General features: G+C 31.6%; 1 protein-coding gene across 2 annotated transcripts in view; it reads right to left on the minus strand.

The window, feature by feature from the left end:
* Nucleotides 1–297: 297 nt before the first annotated feature.
* Nucleotides 298–18,040, minus strand: part of LOC107455017 (uncharacterized) — a 33,889-nt gene continuing 16,146 nt past the window's right edge. Inside the window, exons 5-10 of one of the 2 annotated variants that reach the window (XM_016072414.4) lie at nucleotides 16,618–16,826; nucleotides 16,488–16,538; nucleotides 9,296–9,456; nucleotides 7,272–7,424; nucleotides 6,254–6,442; nucleotides 298–2,285 (exon numbers count right to left, since the gene is read on the minus strand). In XM_016072414.4, coding sequence (XP_015927900.2) covers nucleotides 6,262–6,442; nucleotides 7,272–7,424; nucleotides 9,296–9,456; nucleotides 16,488–16,538; nucleotides 16,618–16,826 — 755 coding nt within the window. In that variant the 3' untranslated portion in view covers nucleotides 298–2,285; nucleotides 6,254–6,261. The remainder of the gene's footprint in view (nucleotides 2,286–6,253; nucleotides 6,443–7,271; nucleotides 7,425–9,295; nucleotides 9,457–16,487; nucleotides 16,539–16,617; nucleotides 16,827–18,040) is intronic. The other variant, XM_016072415.4, reaches the window with a different exon arrangement.

Raw genomic sequence — 18,040 nt, forward strand, 5'->3', positions numbered from 1 at the left:
ATATATGCACATTAGATATAAAAATGAAAATAAATGTCATATATATTTTGTTCAGCAATAAGTTTTATAGAGAAAGAAACGTATCAAAAATGGATATTTAGTAATATTTTGATTATTGATAGCTCTTATGAGATGAATGGAATTATATATGAATGCGAATTTATGAAATTAATACGAAAATGAAAAATAATTGAAACTTACAACTTACAATTAGGATTCAATCTAGAAAACCTAATTTTCAATAAGACAGAAAAATGTGAGAAAAAATTTTGCATCCTTAAAATCTCACATTCATAAAATTTATTTAATATTTGTATTGATTTGATAGGAATAATATTTTTTAAGTTGTATGTTTAATATTGCTTATATTCTGTGAGTTGGTTATTTTCGTTTAAATAGTATTTTCCCATTTAATCCACGAAGGGCTGTACTTCCTTGACTTTTTATCCGCTCTGAGATTTACTACCGCGACATTTCTTCTACGACAGGTTTTACTACCGCGACATCTCTTCCACGCAATATTTCATTTCCGCAACATTTCTTCTGCGACAGGTTTTATTTCCGCGACATTTCTTCCGCGCTCTATTTCACTACTGCGACTTTTTTTCCACGTAAGTTCTTCCTTCAAGTCAAAAAAACAGCAGGCCTGGGCCCAGCCTGCGTGTTCATGTCAATTACAGGGTGCGTAGCCAGATTTCTAAACAAAAAATGAGCCCCCTTTAGGTACTTTTTAAGCACTCAAAAATATTTTTAATCACTTTCCAAAAAAAGATCATAATTGTGCAGTAATAAAAATTATTTTTTTCTATCGCTTAAAGTTCTTAATTTATAAACGTAAAATCTATAAAGTTCAAAAGCATTTTCAAAAACTTTACATAATCATGCTAAAATAGCTAGTATCTGATAAATATTACAGAGAAAATTGTAAAAAATCATGCATTTTTTTGTAATTTAGAACAATATTCTACACGGCAAAGAAAGAAAAACTCTTTTTAAAAGATAGAAAATTCAGCACTTTTTGCAAACCCCGATTAAAAAAAGCGCCTTTAAGGACTTTTAAAAAACGTAAATCAAAAATAAGCACCTTTTTAAAAAACTCTATGCACCCTAAAAATATGATGATGAAGTTATAGCTTTCGCGACATTTTTTCCGCGACCTTTCTTCCACGAAAGGTTTCTTCCCTAACATGATATTTCTTCCACGTAAGGTTTCTTCCCTTTCGCGACATTTCTTCCGCGTAAGATTTCTTCTCTTCCGCGATATTTCTTCTACGTAGGGCATGATGCACTATCGTGACATGATGCTCTCTACATGTTCTACTCGTCTGATACTTCGTCCTTGACCCTTGTAGTATTATTTCGGTGCAATATCGTATTTCTTTGTGCAATACTCTTGATAATTGCGATATTTCTTGACAAAATTTTGCAATGATATGATTTTGAAAGAAATCGAGAGTCACAATATTTTACCTATATATACTTCAATTAAATTTACCAATACTTATTTACCTCAATGCAAGTTGTAATGAAATTATTAATATGAATTGAGAAGCCTCACCTTTATTATACTTTAAACAGGGATGAGTCCTCAATTTACTTTCCATTTAATTTAATAAGTATAAATTAAGATAGCGTTATTGAGATGAATTCATTATCTAATCCAGAGTTAAATTTAAGAATAACAATGTCTTAAAGTTTATAAACGTTTAAAATAAAACATTTTTTTAGTGCGTGTCAAAAATTAATTAAAAAACTATTCATTTAAGAAATGCGGATTTCCAAAATGCGTTATTAATATACAAACATTGCATTCCAATTTTCTGCAAAATTTATGTTAGTTAAGTTTTAAACAACACAAAAAAAAATAGTGTTAGGAAAAAAACAATCTATTAAAATAAGTTAATAAAAATAGAGGAATGAAAAAATTTTCTCAAATACATTATTTTGCAAAATTGTTTGATGAAAATAACTTAACACTTGTTTGAATTTTTAACAAATATTTGTTCATCAATATATCTGTATATATTTGATGTACTATATGAAAGAATACATCCGATATCATACATTTTTAATGGGATATATCCTTCCGTATCAGTGGTTTATAAATTTTGTAAATGTTCATATCAAATTTGAATGGACATTTCACGAAAATTGTGCTCCTAAATGCTGTAATATCAATAAACACAGAAAACTTATGAAAAACGAGAAACCATCAAAAGCAGGAATTGCTGGGAAATGTGTCACAGCAGCGGGAAAACAGCAGAACGATCAAAACAAGTAGTAAACTGAAAGAAAAGTAAATTTATGAATTAAATGCATCTAAAAGAATCTCACATAAGGGGTCTGCCTAGGTTTTTTTGAGAGGTACCTACTTTGCGAAAATTTGGACATAATTTGTAAAAAATTAAAAGTTGCATTAAAAAATCAACACCAAAATATTGTAAAATAAGAAATTATTTTCGAAAATTGTCGCTACAAAATAAAAATTATTTATGACTGGTAAATTTCTATATATTTTTCCGAATATATTAAAAAATATTTTTGATATTTTAAAATTTCGAGCTTAAAATTGTATCCAAATAAAAAAATCAATTGTCCACAGTTTAATTTCAACTTGCATTTGACAGTTCTAGAACTAAAATTTATTTTCATTATAAGAAAATTTTCGACTAGGTCATACAAGTTTCATAAGGAAAAAAAAATTCATAAAAAAATAAAGGTCTGTTAGAATAAATTTGCAATGTTAAAGATAATGTTCGAATGTTTAGAATGATGTTCGAATTTTGACTTTCTGTGAAGTTTATAAAGTGAGAACCTTGTTGTTTCATTTTAAAAACTGTGGGGTTCATATTTTTTTTTTATGGGGATACAAAAACAAAATTTTAAGACACGAAGAATCTTAGAACTTGATTTTTTTGAAAAGTATTTTGTGAAACTACCTTTTATTCAAAAGTTGAATTTGTGAAGGTACCGCTAAACGGTAGTAAATTTTCCCTGGGCAGACCCCTGAACATTATTATTAACGCGTCACAAAATAAGATAAATAAATAAAAGAGATGACTTTACTTAAATATAAAGTTCAAAATGACAGTAAGTGTAAGAAATTATTTCCCAATGTTTGAAAAATATGGAGTGGGGATATAAGAGAACATTGAACCTAGACTGGTTAGAATGAGGCATGATTTCTCATCATCGACAGGTCGTGTGCGGTCTTCTAGCTCGCACAGTGAGAAAAAAACTCAATGAATAATTTTTTTGATTGAACTTGCACATAATAGGACTCTTCTAATGGTTTGAGGGATAGAGTGACCTCAAATACGCTAATTACTAATTAGGAAATCAGACACAAAAATGTACTTTCTCTAAATAGACAAGCCTTTTTCTGGATTTGCTGCCCTCAAAATATAGGAGGTGGCAGCAATCTGGAAAATATGATTAAATTAGCAGTTCAAAGTTTGCACCCCTTAATGTTTATTTTTCTTTTGCATATCTCGAGTACTTTTTAAGCAAATTGAAAAGTTTTTGCACACCAATTACAAATTTCGTTTTTAAATTTAAAAAAAAATTAATTAAAAAAAATAAAAACTTGTTTTTCTTCCCTCGGAATTATCTTTGGATAAACGAATTTTATAATTATATGTGAAAAAACTTTCCATTTGCTTAATAGTTCACGAGATATGACGAAATACGCAAAAAGAAAAATTTTACATTAGTTCCGCATTCGACAAAAAAAAATTTTTTATTCAGAGAAAGTTCGTTTTTGTGTCTGAATTCGTAATTTAAAATATCACCTTAATTAACATGAAGGTCATCTCCTCGAACCATTAAAAGAAAGTCCGTGAAATTCCAATCATCAGATCAAAGATTTTAAATTTATTGATTGGATATATTGATAGATTTTTAAGATTTTTTTGTTTTTTAACTTTCAAAATTGTAAAATTTTGTTAAATAATGTTTACACGCAGGATTTAATTTATCTTGCTTCGTAATCATGATGATAATATTAATTTTAATGTTTTTGAATTTAAGTATTAAAAAGGAATTAATTAAAATATATGATTAAAAGGAAGTATTAAAAATAATTAAGAAAATATCTGCATTTGTGACTTATATGATAAAAGAAATTATTTTAAATTTAATATGAATAAACTAATTACATGGAATTCTTAGGTAACTAAAATACATTTGTTAAAATACTATTTTTTTAATCAAATGAATAGAATTAAAAGAATTTGCAGTAATGTTTGTTTATCCAAAAAACAAATAGACAAACTCTTCCAAAATTTGATAAATTTGCTATTCAAAATTTAATAAATATGCTGATAAATTGTTATTCAACACACTATTATATATATACATAAATAGTAGCCTGTAGGGTCACATTTGTGGCCCCTATTAAGCCTATAATTATTTCCTCTGGTAGGGTACACTAGTACCAGGTAATATAATACGTGGTCCAGTTTGAGTATTATGGGTCAATATTAAAGGGAGATATAGGGCCATGTTGTAATACAGGATATTGACATCGAATTTCTTCATATTAACAATGTATATTCAACTAAAGTAATTATATACTATATAAAATTATAGAGTTAATTGCATGTATGATTATGAATAAATTTATTAAAAATTTCCTTGTTAACTAAATTTTATTTTTATCATGTGCAAATCCAATTCGGGCAAATCTGTGACTAAAAATCTCCTAATATGAAATAAAGAATTTTTAACAATAAATATTCCTTACCCATTTTTTACCCTCTCTGTTTCTAACCTGTAACAAAATAAAAATTGATTGATTAGATGCCCTCCTATATGAACATGTTTTGTGGCATGAATAACGAGCCAATTTTCTGGCTCAAAATCTATGTCAAAATTTTTTTCAAGATGAGTAGGTTTTTGTGCTGTCATATTCCTGGCTTCTTGAAATCATTAATAACATAAACTACATAGATTTATCTGAGTTATTTTAAGAAATCCTGTTGTTTTTCTGCAGAATGTAAACGTCTTAGGCCAAAATATTAAATTAAAGTAAGGTTATATGCCATAAAATGGCGAATTTATCAGTATCCTGGCTGTCATTTTCCTGGCTTATAAATTCCAGAACATTGAAATGTTACCAAATTTTTTTTTAACTGCTAATACTGTAAGGAGGGAAAGCAAATATTAACCTAATACCAAGTTTATGTATGATTGTAATATGGTTGGATGTAATCAAAGTTATTTATTTATTTAATGATTGGTTATTATACACAATTTTATTCTGTACATATCAGCAACAAAAGAAAATTGAGTATTTCTACAATGGATAAAAAGAATTAATTTAAGCAATTTACGGTCCATCTAACAAAATTGAGTCGCATTGGTCTCCTCAAAGGAAGCGTTTATTTTGTTATAGGTCAGAATTTCATATTAGTTATTGTGGATAACGCATTAGTCTCCTCAAAAGAACCGTTTATTTTGCTGTAGGTTAGAATTTTATATTGGTTGAAATAAACGGCATAAAATAAACGGTACTTTTGCGGAGACTTACGGATAACGCATTGGTCTCCTCAAAAGAACCCTTTATTTTGTTATAGGTTAGAATTTCATATTGGTTAAAATAAACGTCACTTTTCTCAAAAGAACCCTTTATTTTGTTATAGGTTAGAATTTCATATTGGTTAAAATAAACGTCACTTTTGAGGAGACTTGTGGATAACGCATTAGTCTCCTCAAAAGAACCGTTTATTTTGCTGTAGGTTAGAATTTTATACTGATTAAAATAAACGGCGTAAAATAAACGGCACTTTTGAGGAGACTTGTGGATATCGCATTAGTCTCCTCAAAAGAACCGTTTATTTTGCTGTAGGTTAGAATTTTATATTGGTTAAAATAAACGGCATAAAAAAACGGCACTTTTGCGGAGACTTGCGGATAACGCATTGGTCTCCTCAAGAGAACCCTTTATTTTGTTATAGGTCAGAATTTCATATTGGTTAAAATAAACGGCACTTTTGAGGAGACTTCTGGATAACGCATTGGTCTCCTCAAAAGAACCCTTTACAGGAACGGCACATTTGAGGAGACTTGTGGATAACGTATTGGTCTTCTCAAAAGAACCCTTTATTTTGTTACAGGTTAGAATTAGGTTAGAATTTCATATTGGTTAAAATAAACGACACTTTTGAGGAGACTTGTGGATAACGCATTGGTCTCCTCAAAAGAGCCCTTTATTTTGTTAGAAACAGAAAGTGTAAAACGTTGCATAGCTTACTTCTAAGTTTAGGTGGAGGGGCGTTTTCTGATTTCATCTCCATCGGACAAAAGATTAGCAAGCCCATACAATCGAGCTATATCTTCAGGAGAAGCATAAGCTTCTGGTACTTGGACAACGTGTCCCCACTTCCCAAAATCTCCTCCTCCTTCCGACTCATCATCCATATAACGTCCCACGTGAGCATTTCTGAAAAAGAAATCAGATTCTTTTTTAGATACATCCTAAAATATGTTTATAAAGAAATTATTTTAGTTTAGAAAAACAAGATATTCAATTTTCCTTCAATAACAATTCCTTCAATTTTCAAAATATTCCATAGCTACAAATAAAACTAATAAATTAATAGTTGAAGAAACGGTATTAACATCAAATGTCATCCACTACAAGTTTTAAAAAAAATGTATTTGAACACTTGAGTGTATGAATAAAAAGTATTGTATTAACGATTGAAAATTTGAACAAGATATAGGGAGAATGTGAACTAATAGAAGGAATTTAATACGCATATTTGTTTATAGTTCCAACTCACTATAAGAACAATTTCATGTGCCATTGCGAATTTAATTAATAACAAACTTTTACTATACTTTGAAATGTTAAGAAGAAGCTGTATGGATTACAATGCAGTGATTATTGATTCTTTATTTATTGTCAAAGCTCGTGTAAATGTTTGCTTGATTTGTGAAAGTGTGTTTATGAGCTGCTGATGAAGGAACCGAATAAAGTATTGGTTATTTCTTACCCGTCAGATCTCTTATTGTATCCTCCTGTCGGAATATATCTTTAATCGAATAAAGTATCAGTAATTGAATTAAGTATCGGTTATTTCTTACCCGTTAGATCTCTTATTGTATCCTCCTGTTGGAATATATCTGTAATCGAATAAAGTATCAGTAATCGAATTAAGTATCGGTTATTTCTTACCCGTTAGATCTCTTATTGTATCCTCTTGTTGGAATATATCTGTAATCGAATAAAGTATCAGTAATTGAATTAAGTATCGGTTATTTCTTACCCGTTAGATCTCTTTTTGTATCCTCCTGTTGGAATATATCTGTAATCGATGGGATAAAAGAACGGTGAAGATCTTTTGGAGACCCTAAAAACTGAAGGAATAGTGTGACGATTTAGCCATTTTTGAATGCCTTCGTTTTTCTCTTCCTGCGGCCTGTAAGAAAAAAAAGTTTTTTAATTTATTTTCGTTATAGCACTTATAAATAGATCACCCTCATCTTTTCGTCGAAAAAAAATTATAAAAAATATGCGCAAATATAGGGCATGTACAAATATATAGTGTATGCGCAAATATAGGTCTATATGCGCAAATATAGACCTATGATAAATATAGGGTCGGAAAATAATATTTAATCTAAAAAACCCACTTGATAGTCGCAGGGAGGAAAGACAACCCTTCGAAGCACCTCCAAATAAAATTAGGCAATCAAACAGGTTTCGATGTTTTTGTTTTCTCTTCCGCACTAGCGATTAGACCGTGTTCAATAGCGATTTTTGTTTCACTCTCGCTTTGAAATGAATTTGTGAACTTCAATTCGACAAGGGTTTCAAAAATATTTAGGAATTATATATATTATTTTTTTTTTGAAACACTCTGTATAATTTTTATTTCACGATGTACTTTAAATAACTCCAGTATTTTTTTCTCTCTATTGGGATTAAAAAACACTATTTTTAAAAACCAATAGTGAGGTATAAATTGCTTTTCAATCCATCATCAGGCTAACTAAACTTTATTTTTATCTTTATCAAAAACTCATTATCAGAAATTAAAATTCAAATGGATTTTTGTCTTTTTAAAAAAAATAAGTTTGCTTGCTTTTTTAAATTATAAATAAAAGCGTTTTTTGTCTTGATTAACTTATTTATTCTAATTATTTTTGTCCAATTCTTCCTCCGGCCCATAAAATCTGCATTTGAACCAAATTAAAAGCTACCCAGGAAACGATGTAATGCAATTTAATAGCTAATCAGGGCTACAAAGTGAACAGAAAGGATAGATCTCTCCTTTGGAGAGACTTACCGCTCCGGGCTTCTGATTACAGTCAGTGACGTCACGACTACGCAGCATGAACTTCTCGCTTTAAAAATAAATTGTTTCGCATGTAACTACCATTCGTTTTAGAAATTTATTTCAATGCATTCATTGTTTTCTATGACTTTTTTATTATTTTGAGGTACTTTTCTTCTCATCTGATTTAAAAAATTGAACAGTCAAATATCACCGACAAGAATTATTATAAAACACAGAATTAGGAAACGTAATTTTTCCTGTTTTGCTTCAGAAAATATAAAGGTGACGTCAAACGAATTATAAAATGTACTAGAAGGATTTATGTGAATAGAAAAAGTACAGGTTGCAGGTTCGGTATTCCCTTCAATCCAGCAAACTCTACAATTTTATCACCATTTTGATCTGAGACAACCACTGAGAAATTTTTCTAACTTTAAAATGTCATTTTTTAATACTTTAAGGAAATGTATGAATACTATATTTTTGAACTGAAATAATGTGCTAGCAGAGTAAAGTTTGACAGCTTTTACCGGAAAAGTGTAAACATACTACTCAATTCTTACCTAAATAAAGTATAAACAGTATGCATGAAACAGAAAGTACAACAGTAGAAAGTATGCGATATTCGCGATCTGTGTGCGGCGTGACGTCATAAGATGGTGAATGGTAGCTTCAGTTTTGATTAAGGAACGAACCAGTCCTTCTCCTTAGGACTATCTATAGTTTGTCTACGGTAAGAACTCCCCCATCACAAAATCTGAGGCCGCTTGTTGCTATGGAAACAAGAATAGCCCATTTCTGGAAGGGTAACTTCTCTTCACGTTTGGGTTAACACAATAAACCGAAGAAAAAGATTCCCTTTCTCTCGTCGTCTCGAGCCAAAACCAGTCCTAAGCAGAGACCCCACTTGAAATAGCTATACCTCGTTACTATAATCACCGCCACGGGGTCCAGCGGAAAGGCAAGGGGAGTTCTTACTTTAGACAAACTAGATCAGAATGAAAACCTACCGTGTATCAATGTATCGTGAGTTAGGAGGTAGAAGTAGTAAGTCATCTTCCAGTTCACTCTCTTCGTTGCCAGGTACAAGGATTCCATTGTCTCTGTGCTGGAAGACGTAGGGATAGCGGTATTCGGGTGTCTCGGAGTAGCCACTATATCGTCCGGGAATCTAATAAAAGTACAAAAAATTTATAATGTTTAAGATAGTCATGGATGTAATTTCACCTACTTCACGAACGATGTTTTTTTTGCGTTTAGAGTGCGTATTATAGTTACATTACTTTTAAATACTATCAACCATCAACTAAAATAATTAATACAAAGTAACTCGAACAGTGGTAACCCGTATATAATCCGTATATATTCGTCAAACGTATCTGTTCAATTAAATCTTCAATTTATCCGCACTAATCATGCAATTTTAGTTGCACCGATACTGGTTTAAATCATTCCCAGAAAGCAAAGTAAGGTTTATTTTCTCTCAACAAAACCCTTGTAATGAAAAGGTTTGTATTGCGGTTTACGCGCCAACCTTCTAATTTTAAAACGAGATTTGTGACAATCTGCTCTATTCTATACACATTACCCGAATCCAAAACCTTGGAAAACAACCTTTTACATAAAAACCTTAAATTGAGGTTGACCTAGGGTTTTCAAGGGTGAAAAAATCATTTCATAAAGCTAGTCTCAATCTGAAAATGCAATATAAATAATAAAAACAATATAAGTAATATAAATAATAAAATTCATTTCTTTACCAATATTTTATTTATTAGATGCTCTCAGCTCGCTTTGCTGACCTGCCTCATGATCACTTCACCTTATTAAAAAATTTTATTTCATTTTCGGTTACAATTAAAAACATTTTTAAATGCTTTTCACCTGAAATGTTAGTTAGTAGCAGTGTGAAAAGTTAATTTCTATATGTAATAAACAATTCTTAATAAACATGTTTACTTTAAAAGGTTGCGCAATAATATCACACATTTACTTTTTACATTCACCACTTTTAACTTTTCGTCTTTAATTCTAAATAATAACTAAAATTGCTTTGAATAATATAGAGAAGGGAAGATAAGTAAATATTAAAGGTAAATACCGATATCTATATTTGTTTGATCTATATATTCTTCGATTAAAGTTCTACTAAGTGTTATGAATTTTTTTTTTTTTTGAGCTTACAAATTCGCATATGTATAGGAGTAAATAAACAAAAATTAAAATTGGATGAATAAATATTTCACATATTTGCAACTATTATTAATTCCCATATAGCAAAATAAGGTTTATTTCCAGTAAGCAAAAATCTTTTAATGTAAACCTTAAAGGTTTGTAATGAGGTTTGCGTGTAAATCTTCTATCCTTAAAACGATATCTCTGACAATGTGCTCTATTCTACTCACATTACTCTAATCCAAAACTTTGAAAAACAACCTTCTATATAAAAACCTTAAATCGAGGTTGTCCTAGGGTTTTCAAAAGAAAAAAAAATCCTTTCATAAAGCTAGTCTCAAGATGAAAATAACCTTATATCTAGGTCATTATAAGGTTTCTTTTCGCAATGTCTTGTATGCTCAGATAAAATCCATCTTGTCATGAAATTTTAATGGACAATGCAATTTGATCCTATCGCTAGTGTGACGTCAAACGCCATTATATACCGAAGTGACAATACTTTTAAAAAAAGCTTTAAGAAAATAATTTTTAATCCTTTTAGGATGAAAGGTTTGTAATTGCAATATTTTTGCTTTATTGGAAAAAGGTTTTTAGTACAACATTTTCGCGATAATAAAAAGAAAATTCAGACACAGAGCTGCCGTAAGGTTACATGCTTTCTGGCATTTTATGATGATTACAACCAAAAATAAAAGCAGATTCTATGTTTACTATAATTACCATATCAGCGATTTTTCTGTCCAATGGAAATGCACAAAACGATAAAACAATTACATCTTAACGTTTCAACAACTTTCATTATTTTCAAGTGGTCAAAATTAAGATTAAGATCAAGATTTTCATGAAAAAATTTGTTCGTATGGAAAAAATAGAAATTAAATCGTTTAAGAATTGCCGAGCGTTATACCGGTTATTTAAGAGAAATCAATGTCTTTATTGCGTTAGATATTTATTTTTCTGATACAATATAAATTTAAATGCGCGATTCAAATTTCGAGTGTTGTAATAAAATTGTCAGGAAAATACCGAAATTTTCAAAGCAAAGTGAAAATACAATGGTTAGCAATACATAACTGCGAAGGAAAAATCGAAAAATAACTTGGATTTAAGATAAATTAGGTAGAAATAAAGCAAGCTAGAAAGCGTACATTTAAATACGCGATTCGGCGTGTGAATCGTAATAATATCGTACCAAAAATTTACGGAATTAAAAAAAATCGTGTGAAAATGCGTAACAATAACTATCGAAAAGTCGCTTGGATGATATCACAATGAAATCGGCACAAATTAAAAGTGTTAGAAAGTGATTATTCAAATTCAAACTTTCCCTCATCGTATTAAAAAAAATTTGAAATTTTAAAAACATAGCTATACTTGCGGTGAAAGCTATTAAAAACCAGATAAATTATGATTAAAAATGCACAAATGGATCAATCAAAAAATTATATCCTATTTTTGTTCCATTTTTCTAGTAAATAAATAATGATGATTTTAAAAAAGAAATAAAGATGTCTTCCATATTTTCCCCTTTTTCGTATAGGATTGTTCACATAAACGACAGAAAAATGCTCCGCCCTAAAAAAGTTTCTCGCGAAAGTCGGCTAACTTGTCATAAATATACAATTTTTGTATCTTTAATACTAATATTTTGACGGAAACTAGAGGATCGTATTAATGGATTTATCGTTATATGTTTTCGTTACATCGAGTTTTTACTGTATTTAAAAAATTATGTCCCGAACGCTTATTCCTATCAAAGTGTGACTTTTTTAAAAGTGTTTTCTCATTTCATTGGAACTGATCATCTGCACACCAAACTTGTGCTCAACAATAAAACAATTCTGACTTGCAGTTCATTCTAACAATAAGCATATTCATTGTTTAAATTTGTTATTTAAATACAACTTCTTTTATTCCGTACCAACAATACTCTAATTTCATTGTTACCAGATTAATAACGAAACAATGCTTTGTTTCAGTCATTTCCATTTTGATAGTGGTGCGATCAACTTGTTCTTATTAAGCTCTTTTCTAAAAAAAGCGTTTTTAATACCCACTGGCATTATGAAGTGGTTTAGAAGGATCTGCAAGTTCTTTTCCAAAATCAATTGCTGTCCAATGCACAGCGTTGGACAGGGTGAACATTGTTCACTTGCAATTGGATTTTCTGAGCCAGACAGAGTAATTGTTCTGTATGGCCCAGAGAGATTGATTTAATCTCTCTGGATGTCTGGATAAGTAGCATCAGAATATTCTGAGGGTTACGCTGTGTCCGGACCTTTTCTTGCAGTTGCTTTTTCTGTGATTTTTGGCTTTAAGACAATTAAAAATCAAAATATTGTTTGCATTTTACACGATTTTTGGCCGAAGGACAATTAAAAATCGAATCACTATCTGCTTTTTATACGGTTTTTGGCGGGACAATTAAAAACCGACCCTATCCGATGTGGCACCACCTTGTCGTGGTGGATAGGCTTTAAACAAAGAGTGCCACAACAGCTTCAGTAACTTGAAAATAAGAAGAGAATACTTATATATCACAGTATATTAGACAAAATTATAAGTTTATATTCTAACTTAATAATACTTCTAAATGTAAATTTATATATTTACCACTGTTTAAGCTCTTAGAAGATATTGAATGTTTTTAAATAGCTTCACTTTTAAAAAAATCTTTTTGTCACCATACTATTCATAAACAAATATTAATATCATTGATTCACGTAACTAAATAGTTTTAAAAAATTACATTGGAATATAAGGATATAATTTAAAACGAGACATTTTTGAAAACTAAGAAATATTATTTAATTTTATTTAATAAACCTTCGCAATTTCAATAAAAAAGATCCGTTTCAATGTCTGTTATTAAACATTTTAACAATTTTATCCATGTCAATTTTTAATTATTGCAAACCCGAGAAACTAATATATTTTATAAGATTTGTTATATTTTATAAGGAATATATTTTACAACGAATCTAAAAATTAGTCTTCTGAATCTTTTTCTCTTCTGAATAACATTTGATCTGATGATCAGATTTTCACGTTCTCAATCTTAATGGTTCGAGGGTTGACCTCAAATAAACTAATTAATTAGTTTAGACGATATTTTAAGTTACGAAATCAGACGCAAAAACGTTAAAATTACAATTTTAGTCATTTGGGATCATTGTTTTAATCATTTGGGAAATAATTCCGTATCGTGATCTACGCGAAAATAATCGCCAAGTTTTGCAGGCAGTGCCGTGGCCCGACTCGAGCACTCGCTTGAAACTAAAAAAATATCACAAAAGGAACCCAACTCGAAAACCTAATTCGTAGCCCTTTCAAATCTCTTAACTTTTTTTTTTTTTAATTTGCTAGTTTAAAATCCATTTGGCGATTGTAGTTAGCCCGACAGGTCACGATTCTGAAATATTCCGGTCATTTGATTTAAATTGTTGACACTTAGTTTTTAAAACTCTTTTTAAATTTATTATTTTTTTAAAGTTTATAACAAAACATTAGTAATTTTTATAAAATACCAATTGTAAGCCCAAACTGTAGTTTTTCTCAGTTGAATTTTGAAAAACTTGATACAAATAACCTTTTATACTTTATAATTTTATGTTACGTAGTTCATTTAATCGAATTAAAAATAAAATAAAAAACAATAAATTTGTTTCCCATATTTTTTAAACTAACGAGACAGATTCACAATCATTCTCAATAATATTTCGATAAAAAAAATAAATCTGCTGAAATTTAATAAAAAATACTCAATGAAAACCATTTTTTTAAAAAACAAATGAGTTTAATTTGTTCCCTTGAAATCAAATAACCTTTTAACATTTTTAAGAATTCATGAATGACAACTAGAACAAAAGGTTTGATTTAATTATCAAAACCGAAATAGCAGAACCGATTAATATTTTCTATCACATTACAAACTTCATACTCGGCGACAGGTTTAAATATTTGAGTAAGATTCTGAGCTATGCAAANCCAAAATAAGGGTGGTCAAAAAAATTTAAAGGGTGGTCATTTGTGGTCAAAAAATGGTCAAACGAATGCAGTTTGAATTTTTTATTTTCCTCATTTTCGGGGGCTATCTTCGCATAGCTAAGATTCTGAACTCCCAGAAATTCGAACAGACCCTAATATTTAATAAGATGAAACTTTGAAAAAATCTGATTTTTGTATGACAAAATAATTGTTTTCAGAATTAATTTAACATTTTTATTCCCCTTAATAAACTCGACGAATGAAATACACTGCTGGCCACCCAAATTGCACCACCAGGAAAGGCAAGATATATCACAACAAAATTTATTTTGCAGATAACCTGTTGGCCAAGTATCAAATGATTAAATTTATAGACTTCTGTGAAGAGTGGTTCCTGCCAAAATCAGTTGCCAGAGTTGCCGCCGTTGTTGGAGATCACCGCTGCCACGCGCCTCGGCATTTATTCAAAGAGACTTTGGATGTGTTCTTGTGATACAGCAAACCAAGCAGCTTCCACACGTTTCCAAAGTTGATCTGGTGTGGCAGCTGGGGATGTAATCTGGGTCAATCGTTGAGCAATCATGGACCACATGTTTTCTATCAGCGAAAGATCCATAGAGCGAGCTGGCCAGGGAAGCAATTCTGTCTGGCGATAGACGAACTCTTGGACAATGCGTGTCACGTGTGGTCGCGCGTTATCCTGTTGAAATACGGCTGTGGGCAAGCTCTGAAGGTAAGAAAGGACAACTGGCTCCAGCACCTCGGAGCTGCAGCGATGGCTGTTTTAAGTACCGGAAATGTGTACTAGAGGAGTGAGAGAGTGATGTCCAATACTGCCCCATACCATGATACCCGGTGCAGGACCAGTGTGGCTGTGCATAACGCAGCTGTTCAGTATCCTCTCTCCACGGTGTCTCCAGACTCGAATGCAACCATCGTGGTGTTGCAGACAGAAGCGTGACTCATCATTAAAGACGATTTCATTTCATTCTGTCGTTCACATCCTTCCTTCATCGCACCATTGGCGGAGGAGACGTCTATGGTTCTGCGTCAAGGGTAGACGAAGCAATGGACGTCTTGCGGACAGACCACTCTGTGGTAAACGGCGTCGAATGGTACGCGTAGACACTGGATGATGCGTTACAGACTGAATGTGCTGTGCTATGGTTTGTGATGTGACTGAGCTATCAGTCACTGCCATGAGCACAATTGGCCTGTCATCACGTGAAGTGGGGAACTGAGGTGGATGCAATCGAACATGTCGGTCCGTCGTACCCTCTTGCAACCAACGATCACATATCCGCATTACAATTGTTTGGTTTCGTTCAACACGACTACTGATTTCCCTGAAAGATAATCCACAATCTCGGTAGGCCACTATCCTTCCTCTGTGAAACTCGGATACTTGATCAAAAGATGATCGCTATTTTCTACGAGGCATAATTGATCGTTTTTTGAAAAAAAAAAACACAATTGCCGACCTTTAAATCATCGAAATCTCCGAGCCTTAAATAGCGCTTTGAAGTGGCACCACAGGCGCGCGTAATGTGTGTCGGCGCTGAAATTCTAATCATTTGCATATCTCACCTCCGCAAATGCATGTTATAAATTTCATGTTATTCTCATGCTTCCTTCAGGGTGTTGCATTTAAGGTGGCCAGCAGTGTAATTTAAATTGCTTTTCTTTAACCTTTAACTTTAAAAGTAAAAGTTTTTTTTTACTACAAGCGGGTAGGTGACCACGTGGATCAGTCTGCTTCGGAACCGAGGGTGTGAGGGAATTGGTCCTCGTTAAACTGTTCTACCATAAAGTGCTCGACTTCACGTGTAGGTCGTCGAGCTACCGAAGCAGGGGTGCCATCCCCTCTGCAGAGGATCAAAATTGTGATGGCATGTCTTCTGATCTTCCTCAGTGATGTTTCCCAGATTATCGCCAATAGCACATTGTGCAACTTTAATCCGACGCAAATGAACTACAACAACTACAACTTAAAAATAAACTACTTTCCTAAGAGATAAAATATAAATTATTACATACGTGTCGTTTGGCAACAGTCCTTGCTCTCCCACTAAAGCTGTGGGGAGTTAGCTGTAAAAATATATCATCTAAGCTTCACAAGCTATTGACAAGCAATAGATTAAATAGGAATAAATAAAAAAATTCTAACCTGAGCATCCTCGTTATAAAAACGTTCATTTTCAAACAGATTAAGAAGATCTTCCACGTCTACTTGTCTTTTGAGTCTCATGGACCTTCGGGGCATTCGAATACCCCTTTTCTGAATCATCTGACCAATGGAACTTCTCAAGCTTCGTTTTCGCAGGGGACGTTCCTGTCTCATGGTTGGGTAAAGACTATTTACTAAGTCTACCATAGCTATTAAAAAGAAAGATCGTCAGCTTAGTTATGATCTTAAGGAGAAAAGTTTTGGGACTAAATATCGACAAACATATCTGTGATGCCATAATTGGCATTACATATTTCCTAGCCTTTAAAATATCTTATTATTTAAACTTACTTTTTTTTAATCATTCTTAATCGAATTATATTTAAATTAAATCAATGAGTTAATCATTTTAAAAACGAGCATAAAATATTTTATTCTTTTCTTATCGATCAATGTAAAACGGCTAACTTTTTATTTCAATACTAATGTAGACTAATTTATTCACTGCCGCACCTAATCGGAAACAAATATCTATTTATAACTCCTTATTATTAACTTCTTACCTCAAATATGTTTCAGTTACATGGTTATGATAATTCTCACAGTTTTGTTGGCGATCGCCAAGATATTTTCAAACCTAATATTGATTATGCGGGGTTGGCTTTATTTTGGCTATGTTATATTTCGATAATTCGCCAATTTGGGATCTCCTCTCCATGCTTCTGTGTCTGTTTAGAATAAATTTATTCTCTTCCAATTTCTAATTTGTGGCGACTGGGGATGCCTTGCGGGCCTCCCAGTCCCAACCATTAAAAATATCATTCATGCTGACAAAAACTTCTCGATATAGAGAAGATTGTCTTGATACCTTTAAGGGATATTTTTCTTTTTGTTTTCTGTATTTTAAATATGGAACCATTTTAAATATTCTAATACTTACTTTAATAAATCAAATTTTTGCTTAAACGATTTTATTCATTTTCCTGGAGACAATTACTTCACCACTATGTGCTAAAATTGGCGATCCCCACCATATCGATATTCATTTACATTTTATTTCTCATTGTAATTCAGCCAATCTTAGATATTTTAAGTTATTTTCGATCGTCCGTTACTGTTTCGACTAACTCTTACGAGTGTAGTCAGAGTCTGAATAAGACAGGGGCATACGGGGCAATCCCCTCCTCCCCCCCCCTCCGGACATCAGAAGGGTCCCCAACATAATAGCGGTTTGATGTATTAAAACTTCGATTTGAAGTTTCAAAAAAAAATTCAATTTACCACGACAAATCAATAATTTAAAACTATGTAAATATGATCTATTAGTTAGCTCACTTAGCTCTTAGATATTTAATTAGTTTAATTATCAAGAAATCTTTTTCTGTGAGCGCACAAGTTGAGACAGGTGGCCAGGGAAGCAATT

Source organism: Parasteatoda tepidariorum, chromosome 6 (genome assembly GCF_043381705.1).
Source record: "Parasteatoda tepidariorum isolate YZ-2023 chromosome 6, CAS_Ptep_4.0, whole genome shotgun sequence".
NCBI classification, from domain to species: Eukaryota; Metazoa; Arthropoda; class Arachnida; order Araneae; family Theridiidae; genus Parasteatoda; species Parasteatoda tepidariorum.